The sequence below is a fragment of the Thamnophis sirtalis genome, unplaced genomic scaffold, assembly GCF_051295495.1.
Source record: "Thamnophis sirtalis isolate CommonGarterSnake01/CBP01778 unplaced genomic scaffold, rThaSir2_p1.2 scaffold_1, whole genome shotgun sequence".
NCBI lineage: Eukaryota > Metazoa > Chordata > Lepidosauria > Squamata > Natricidae > Thamnophis > Thamnophis sirtalis.
Genome location: NW_028261381.1, coordinates 128,063,577 through 128,073,925, shown reverse-complemented (window position 1 = coordinate 128,073,925; position 10,349 = coordinate 128,063,577). Strand labels below are relative to the sequence as shown.

General features: G+C 38.2%; 1 protein-coding gene across 1 annotated transcript in view; it reads right to left on the bottom strand.

Moving 5' to 3' along the window:
• Nucleotides 1–3,099: 3,099 nt before the first annotated feature.
• The window catches only part of ESRRB (estrogen related receptor beta), a 104,069-nt gene continuing 96,819 nt past the window's right edge, over nt 3,100–10,349 (bottom strand). Inside the window, exons 6-7 of the mRNA XM_087724579.1 lie at nt 5,307–5,576; nt 3,100–4,094 (exon numbers count right to left, since the gene is read on the bottom strand). Of these exons, the coding sequence (XP_087580705.1) occupies nt 3,850–4,094; nt 5,307–5,576 (515 nt within the window). The 3' untranslated portion in view covers nt 3,100–3,849. The remainder of the gene's footprint in view (nt 4,095–5,306; nt 5,577–10,349) is intronic.

Sequence of the window (10,349 nt, the reverse complement as noted above, 5' to 3'; positions counted from 1 at the left end):
TTGGGAAGGTGCAGAGTTTTGCTAGCATCATCACTATATCCTAATGAGGGCACTTACCTGCATGCCTTGTTCTAATCTAATCCTGGATTAGCATTTGGATAAGATTTCAGAATTGCCTACTCCATGGAAGCTATAATTGTACTTGCAGATAACAAACCATTCTTGTACTTAAGAGACTTTCCTCACACTGAACCATTGTATATGCAAGATGGCTTAAACTGCTGTAAAGAACAAAATATATCTTTGCACATTCACAAATACACTTCCGTATGGGATTGCCTGTTCTCTATTGCTGGTTGAGGGTATTCAGCCCTCCATAAATCACTGCTGTGGCAAATTATTGTAGTCTTCCTTTGGGACATGACTGATCATGCTAAACCAAAATGTGATGCAAAAGCCCCCTTATACCCTATATAAGGCAGACTGGATCACCTACAAATATGAAGGAAAATGCTTTTCTTTTTCTTGTTATCTTAAGTTCATTGAATATTATATGGTCTATTTAGTACAGAGTGTTGCAGCTGTGGGCTTTAATAATCCTAAAAGGGCCCAGTGAATAGCAGAGAAATAGGATCTACATCTCTTCTAAAACATATTGTACATCAGTAGAATATATTCTAGATAGCTCAAAGATATGGGTCCAGTTTTCTTCCACGTCAAGAGTAAGAGATTCTGCTGTTACTGACAATTGAATGCTGGAAACTGTGGATCTGGGTAGGATGGCTCTAATCACTTGCAGGGCTAGGTGATCTTAACTGATCTCAAAAGTGATTTAAGATCAAGTGTGATAAGTAATTGGATATCAGATTCCCAGCAAATCCCAGAAATGTAGGTTAGACTGGAAGCCAAAAAAAAAAGTCACTTCCATATTACTACTAAGAAACCTATGGAGAATGCATCCGTCAAGTCACTAGGAGTTAAATTTAAGATGAAGATATTTTATTTTAGCTTACAAATGACTGCAGGTTATGTACAGTGAAAAAATAGGTTCACACATTGTACTGAATCATAATGTGACTTGTCATCTGAATTTAGAATTAGAATAACAGAGTTGAAAGGGACCTTGGAGGTCTTCTAATCCAACCCCTTGTTCAGGCAGGAAACCCTATACCATTTCAGAGATTGTCCAATCTCTTCTTAAAAATTTGCAATGTTGGGGAATTCATAACTTCTGGAGGTAAGTTGTTCCACTGGTTAATTGGTTTAACTTGTTTGGTTTTGCCCTAAAAATGCCATATGATTCAAACTCAGACTTACTCAAGATACAATGATGAAGGAAATTGTGGCTTAAAAATTTGTGAAGCAAATCATAGTTTCATCAGTGCAGGAACAAGAAATAATAGTTTCTGCATTGATCTTCCTCCCTCCTGTTTGAATTTATTATTATTATTATTTTCTCTAAGTGACAAGGAAGAATACTTCTTGGACATGACTTTGAAAGGTACCTTCCAATTGAAATTTAAACCATGCCTGTAACATTATGTCATGAACAAAGAAACGATCTTATGAAATCAGACTATTGCTCCAGTGACCCAGCATCTAATCTTCGGCAGTGGCTCTCAAAAATCTCCTTCAGTGGATTTTCACATCTGCAAACAGAGGCACCAAAGGATATACCTGGGAACTTCTATATGGGGGACAGGTAGCCTGTTTTTTTCTTCAACCAATGATTACTGTCTTGGAGAAAAACTGTTATTGGGACAATATAAGTAGTAAGGGAATGCACTGGAATTATGTGGAAAGATCTTCTGCCTCCTTCCACCCTATGTGAAGAGAGCAACGAAATTTCAAACTTTGAAGAGTAAAAATGAATCACCACATCCTTTGCCAGTCCTCTAGAAGTGAGGTTTACACTTCCCCAAACAAAATGGCCAGGACAATATAACAAGACTCTACTATTTTAATGGACTTTGGCCTCAAATAGTTGCCAGTGGGTAGCATAGTACTTCGTTTATGAAGAACATTTTGCACAGCTTGGTGTTCTCTTGTTTCCCCCTCTTTATCTTATTTATTTTTTTAAATCCTTTGGACTATAATCTCAAGATACCAGAGATCAATTAAAAATACAAAGATTAAAGCCTCTTTTCTCATTATCTATGAAGAGGAGATGGGAAGAAAATGCATAACATCCACTTGGCAATAGGAGCTGCCCTCCCCCTTATGTCTTTTATTGCTTTTATTGGGGTTTTGGAATGTGTATATGGTAGTTTGTGTGTCTGTGTGTTTGGCAACTCCTTTTCTAAACCAACTTCATTTGTTTTGTTACCTTGGCTCTTTGAGTGTAATTAATTGCTGGAACTCAAAAAGTGTCTGAAAACACAAACCCAAATACCATCGCCTTCTGTTAAAATATTACAAATTAGGAGAAAAGATTTAGCTGTGCTTTTGGCTCCAGGGGGTGATTTGATGAAATTCAACTAATCTCCCAAAGGGATAATCTGGACCCAGGTCAACTTGGAAGACAATTTTTGATGACCCTGAGGCTCTACTTCTGCCATCTTCCTCCTGGTGAGGGAAAACATACCAGCAGGTTTTAACCTGGCATTCATAAGAGCTGAGAGTTAGGTCTGCAACTAAGGTAAAGTTGAGGCTGGACAACTTCTGCCTTTCTATCTTTGACCAAGAGCTATCTGTCCTCCCCATGGCAGTTTCCTAGGAAGTGGGATTGTGATGGAAAGGAGGAGAGATAGAAGCCATCCCCATATGTTGCTGACTTTGGCTTAGCCGGAAAATAATTTATTTCCCTACACTCAGCTATTTAGATTGGATTCAAAAAACGGCTAAAGAATAAAAGAATAAGTATTAAATATCTCCCTTAAGGAATTTGATATAATTTCCTTAATATGGAACATGAGTCCATATTAAGGTTTGAGATATTTTTTTCCTGATCCATGAAAGGATCTATCTAATATCAGGATTTGCTGAAAGAGCTGAAAAATAGCCCTAGTTCAGGACACCTTTTCATTTTGGCTTGATGTGGGAAGTCTGAGTCTTGAGATTCATGCCGGGTGCTGAAGAAAGAAGGAGAGTAGAGGTTTTTAAAAGAACATCACATGTAGGAGAAGAAAGGAATTGTGCTGGAATATTTTTTTTGTGGGGGGGGGGGATAAGACAGGGTCTGGACTTATTCTCTCTGCATCCTCTGTAAATATAAGACCCTCCTCTCCCCAGAACGTACCGTATCTCCAGCTTGTGTAGCAACTACCACTGAGAATGTTCTGATTGCACAAGAATAGGAAAAGCCAGATGCTCAAGATCACAGAATATCTTACACAGTCACACCAGCTCTTCCCAGTAGGAAATAGGCCTCTATGTACACATTACAAATAACTTGAATTTGGACTGAAGGTGCTCCTTTCCAAAGAAGCAACTGGCACACAGGCCTGTGCCTTGACATACCGTATCAAGTGCCAGGTCTACTGATGCCCACATTTAAAAAAAAAACAAATCCTCTCATACCACCATGCTATAAATGCTGTATTTTTTTTTTACCCCACCATTTCCTGCTTCAGATCTCCACATCCTTTCATTAGGTGGAAAAAGCTAGGAATCAGCTGCCCTAGATAGTGCAATGAGCATCACTGCTCAAGGACTCCAAATTTTCCTTGGTTCCCTCTGCAAGTGCAAGAGCTTAGTTGCGAATTTCCCACAAATTAAAAAAAAACTTGATTAAAAGAGTTTCCATCTCTGTACATGATAATCTTCGGATGGCAGGCTGCCAGATGAGCGTTAAATAATTCCTCCACAGTAAATGATTGAAAATAAAAGCCAGCTGCCATTTTTGGTTTCCTCCACGACTGCTTCTCTTTCCAGTTTGTGTCCTGGGCTCTCCAGGTGGGGCTGGCCACGTCAGACCTTGGCCTCGAGCATCTCAAGGAAGAGTTTGTGCATGGGGACTTTGCCTTGAAGTTTGATGCTGTAGAAGTGCTGCACAGCTTTGGCAGCTGTTTGCCGCAGGAGAGGCAGGGTCAGCAGCAGCTTTCCTGCACGTCGGGGTTCCTCGTGACGTTGACCCAGCTCGTAGTCCTGAAGGGCTTCGTGGAGAAGATCTTGTAGTTTCTGCACTGCCTCCATGTCCTCTATGTGCATTGAATCTTTAGAGGAAAAGCAAAATTAAGGAGGGAATCAGTCTAGATAAATGGGCAGGGAATATATTTAATCTCAGAAGACAGTGTTTCATGGTAGAAAGGAGCTATCTGAAGAACCAAGAGAAACAGTTTCTGGAAGGTGTATCCTACTTGAGAATCTATGCAAGAAGTATGTTGGAAGAAACAGACATACCACTAAGTCAATCTATTTTTGCATTAAATTATGTAGCAAAGTTATTAGAATATGATTTTTGATATACCTGAAATATACAATCCTCTCTTCTTACATTTAACCTTTTTGATTTCAAAATGAACAACAACTTCAGCACTTGGAGCTTTATACTGTATCATGAGCTCAAAGACCAACCTAATTATGAGTTACACTAATATTCTACATTCTCAAGAGACTTCTTCTAGATCAACTTGAAAATACTGAAAACTAATTTAAGAAGCCTTGAAACATTAGATGGGTTTGCCTGCTTTTTGCTAATCAGACATCAGTTCATTTGTCTATATTTCTGCTTTCTAATTTCTCTTCCGATGTGCGAATTGGAAGAATCTTCACTGAATTATTTTCAAAGCTCTTGGTGCAATTATGTGGGCTGGTAACATGCAGCAAAAAAGAAAGGCAACAAAACAAAAGCAACAAAAACACTAATAATATTTTAAATTTATATGACTACCAAATCAGGGAGAGTCAAAATCAGCCAAAACGTTTATTTGACATTAAAAATAAAAAGCTATATTTACTTTACAGTTCAGACATTGTCTCCTATTTTTCCATAGGACCCAGATAAAGAGGTGGAGGTACCCATGCTCTGATCAAAACAGACTCAAAGCAGTGGTTGTAGACTCATCAAGCTTCCTACCCTTGTTTTCCCAAGTGCACACAGGACCTAACTTTGATAAGGGATTATAAAAATGAGCCAATATTATGGGATTTATTTCCAGCAAGCCAATGCTGAACTATTATCAATACAGCTCTGACGAACTGTTAATTACAAAATCAATAACTATGATTTTTTACCCCTTATAGATGTCAGGAGATGGGGAGCTATTGGCCTGAATTCAGATGGAGGGCAATTTCTTCCCAAGTTGTAACAATGGGCTTGTTCCTCCTTTCAAAGCACAGGTACCATTTTTTATTCTTACAACAACAACAACAAAAAAACACCCTCCCACATTCCCAGCTGCGGATCCTTTTCTGCATGACTTTACCTGAATTGGCGAGAGCCAGGGCCTTCAGAGTGACAAACTCTTCCTTCTCCACCTTCAGCTTTTTGTACCTCCGCACCAGCTGCAGGATGGCCAAATAGAGCTCCAGGAGCCCCGTCAAACGTGAATGTTCCTCATCCATGATGTAATCTTCAGCATAGACCAGTTTATCCTCATATGGTAATGAGCGATACACAATACCCAGAATGAGGATTTCCATCCAGGCACTCTGCAGTAAGCTCATCTGGTCTCCCAGAGAAAGGTTAGAAAATCCTGGCAAGGCAAAGGAACAGCAGATTAAGAATATTGACCAAGTAAAGGCATCGGGATGCTGCTTCCTAGAAAACTGGCAGAAGCAATTCACTTTATGGTTGTTGGAGTTTTTTTTCTTTTGACATAAGAAATGAAACCCAAAACTAATGCCACTGTCCGAAGACATCTCCATGGTCATGTGGCGGCATGACTAAACACTAAAGGCGCATGGAATGCTGTTACCTTTCCACCAGAGGTGGTCCCTATTTTTCTACTTGCATTTTTACATGCTTTCGAACTGCTAGATTGGCAGAAACTGGGACAAGTAATGGGAGCTCACTCCATTACATGTTGCTAGGGATTCGAACTGTCAACCTTCTGATTGACAAGCTCAGCATCTTAGCCACTGAGCCACCGCGTCCCTGATAGGACTGACTGAGCCAGTCCTATAGATGAATTTTAATAAGACAGAGGCCTATTCCAATTTTCAAAAGAGAAAGCGGCTTCCTATTTATCTGAACATTTATTCCTAGGGCTGGGCAAAGCATTCCCAAAAGATGCTTCACCAAATACCATTCCTGAAGTGTTGGAGCAGCTGCCTTTGCTAGAAGTCCCTTCTAGATGACTCTCCATACATGTGCATACAAAGCCCCGACTTTCATCTGCATGAACAGCAAATTGAAGTGGTGGAACTGTGCAAGTAAAGACACAGAGAAAAGCCTTCAAATCGACTGTACTAATCCCTATGGAGAATGTAAGTGCTTATATATTTCAAGAGCTGGTGCTTCAGTCTTGCCAGCGTGCCTTGTAATATGCCTTTTCTGGGACGTTTTGTTCCGGTCTAGTCATTGCTGTGTTAACATAAAAAATGAGAGAAAGAGAAGGCTGATGCACTGTACTTAAATGCACCCCTTTGAAACCAGTCAGTTATATTATCATACAAAACACTACTTCAAATCTACTTGTATTACAGCAGTATCAAAGTTGGGAGGGGGCAAGGAGGGTTAAAAAAGGGGAAAATGGTAATTGTAAGAGCATGATCAAAGCCTAATCTTTTGTACAGGTTATTATACAGAATGTACAAATGGAGAAAAGTTTGACCATGACTCAAAAAAGCAGGAACTTAATATTAGCCATCACTGAACCATGCATTATTTCTCCTCCTTAATAAAGAGGTGAAATTTTACTCATAGAAGGAGAGTGTTGGAAGATATATGTTCTCACCTTATCTGGTAAAATATCTTTGTAAGCCGCTTCATCAAAGCAGCAACATCTAACTTTAAGAAGTCAAACATGATTTGATTGGAAGCCACCCAAAGTTGGCTGAAAAATGGGCAGCTGTATAAATGTTTTAAATAAATAAACAAACATTAAATCACTAAGGAATCCCAAATGCTGTAACTGTATTTTCAGGCCAAGGGGAAAAATAACTGCCCTAAAGACAGGGACACTGAATTAACTGTCAAAGTAAAAAGGTAAAACACAAACAAAAAGTAACAACCTGTAACTAAGTCCATCAGAACCAGTTAAGTCTAATGGGTGAGAACAAATGTGATCTCAAATAAAACTCTCATCTGCTTTCCAACTGCAGATCTGCGAAAAACCAAAGCTGGAAAAGGAACTATTCTGTCAATGAAAACACAAAGCTGAGCATTCTAGCAAGTGTGGGAGAGGAAGCGGGGAGATTTTGTAGTATAAAGGACAAGGAAGTGTAAAAATAAACTTATCTCTCAATATTGCAATTTAAAATTAAAAGTGTTAAGAAATTTACACCAGTGTCAGTAATGATTGCATTCTGAGATAAAATGACATTACAATTATAATGATACTCAAGAGAGTGTCATACTATTTTCATTCTTGCAATATGAATACGTTTGCTTGTGGGATACTCTTTCAAAATGATTGAGAATAGGCAAGAGTCCTAGTATAAAAATTTTCCCTCCTTGCTAGTGATAGGAAAACAGAAGATACAAACATTATTGACAACTGCAGCCACGGTCCAATATTACAGCCATGTACCTCACAATATATTAAAATACCATCTCCAAATTTGTGCCTTTCAGAATATTAGAATTGTATCTCCTAACACTTCTGAAGGTACCGATTTGGGAAAGAATGTACTAAGAGTTCAAAACTTGGATGTATTGTGTGAAGATTTGGTTAAATAAAAAACATACATGTTTCTTCTATAGAGGATACTTCAATTTCATTACTTGGTACCAAATTGTATATAAAAATAAAAAAGTATGAACAGTTTGGCCTATTTTTTTTCCATGTGTCTTATGAGATTATTCTCTTCTTATTTTAGTCTATCTGCTTTCACTGTTAGCCTGGAGTTCTTTCTTATGACTTACTGATGTGCATGTCTCACTAACTGTGATATATCCTTATCCAGAAGCCTTTATTCCCCCCAAAATCCCCTCAGCTCATGCAGTTGTGTGTGCCTTCCTGCACTTGGACCAAGGGGGCCAGGATGTTTTGATTCCTCTTGCTATCAACCTGGCAATTAACAAAAGAGCCAGTGATTGCTATATTGACTGGTCAGGAGTTCTATTTTTCTATCTCGGCTATCTTCGCTAAAGGAAGAGAGGGCAGAGGGATGGGTCAGTGGCATTTATTTATCACTATACCCTGTTTTGTATTTGTGTTGCCAAAGGAGGTAAGGGGTGATAATGGCATAGCAGTCCTTAGACATCCAATTTCCCTTATCGGGCCACTGAATAGAAAAGAGGCCGCAAGCCACATTAATTAACAGATACCAATCAGCTGTCACATGTTGTATGTGCGTGTATGAAGTCTGACGGGTAAGAGGTATGGATCAATAAAGCACTGGAGAAGAGGGCAAGAAGAAATTAGAGGACAGCTGAAGAGGAATCTGGGGCACTCTGGAGATGAAATACAAATTTGATCTTTGTTTGGCAAATGTGGAAAGATGCTCGACTTGACAGAACTGGGCTGCTGTGCCCTGGTGACCACAGACTTTTGCTCTGTCCTCTATGCCTGAGCAACAACCACCAAACAATCAGTCATGGCTGAGTAAATAAGTTTTTTGACTGTTACACTACCTTTAAGGTAAAGGTTCCCCTTGCACATATGTGCAAGTTGTTCCTGACTCTAGGGGGCAGTAGGCTCATCTCCATTTCAAAACCAAAGAACCAGCACTGTCCAAAGACATCTTGTGGTCATGTGGCTGGCATGACATAACACCGAAGGCGCATGGAACACTGTTACCTTCCCCCCCAAAATGGTCCCTATTTTTCTATATTTTTACATGCTTTCAAACTGCTAGGCTGGGAGAAGCTGAGACGAGTAACAGGAGCTCACTCCATTATGTGGCACTAGGGATTCAAACCGCCAAACTGCCAACCTTTCTGATCGACAAGCTCATTTACTTATTAATAAAATTCACCTAGTAACAAAATAATGTTCCTAAAGCTTTACATTTATTGGATACAAATATACAAAGTACAGAGATTATTTTAATGTCCGTGCTTCAGAAGGAGATCTAATTTCAACAGTACAATTAAGACATGAAGATTGCCCACCATTTTAACGCATTAAAGACATTAAATCTACTCTGAGTCAGCAAAGAACTCAAAATCTGAAGAGGAAATGTAAAATGAAATATTTGGTGCCAACCATATAGAAAGGTCTTCAATCAGGTAAGGATGACAATATATCAGTTTTTTAATTCAGGTTCTGTTCTCATTTTGACAGGTACAGTTAAACATTTTAACTGTGCACTTTGTGCTTGGAGCTTGTATTAAGATATTCATCAGACAGTCTAGCTTGTTTTTCACTCATTTGTGTGACAACCCTTGATGAATTGTCTCAACATTGCTTTATTTAACAGTACATACAACTTCAGATTTTGGCTGCAGGATTCTCCAGTTCTAACTAGAGTGGATGGTTAAAACTTATTTTTCAGGTTCAGTTCTGTCATCTAGCATTTATATTTACACAATCTTGTCACCTCAACTAATATTATTAAATATTTTACATGAGCATCTGATGTCACTTTTCTTTCCTTAGTTAACAATAAGAAGAAATAAGTGTTTATTCCTCACTGATCAAACATGGCATTCATAATTTCTACTTCTCTGGTGCTCTTGATTGACTCTCAAAGTCAACAGGTGCCTATTAGACTTCTGTTGAAAACTGATTCCTTCATGCAGGCCTTCATTGAAAGTTTATTGTGGAGGAATGATTTTTATTTGTTCGGTCTGCATTCCTTTCCCCACATTTTAATGAAAGTTCTATTGGCACTGCTTTATTTCATTTTTATTGTTGCATTTTAGTATTTTTAAATACTAGTAAGTATTTCTGATCATTTTATTTTGATACAACATTGAATGAAGAATAAATTTGTAATGCATTGCATTTTTTCTGAGACTCCACTGTAGTGATTTCATTTCCCATTTGAAGAGGAAACATTGTTTAATTCCCATAATTAAATATAAGAAAAGAAACTGAAAACAAATGTCCAATGTTGCATTTTATAAAATCTTGACTTAATAGGTTGCTTAAGGGGAAATAAATGTCCATTAAATGCAAATGTCTGTTAAATCCAAATTTGTAATCATTGACATAATTACAGAATTGACATTTGTATATTTGTGTCAGGAAGAGTGATTTAGATGATGTAAACATTGGATTTTCATAATTACAAAAATGTCATTAATTGACACAAATGACTTACATTATGTAAATTGTCCAGTTCTTCAGAAGCAACACCTGTTGTCTACTGTAGTATTTTTTTTGCTATTGCATCAAGAGTATGCTTAATGGAGGCCT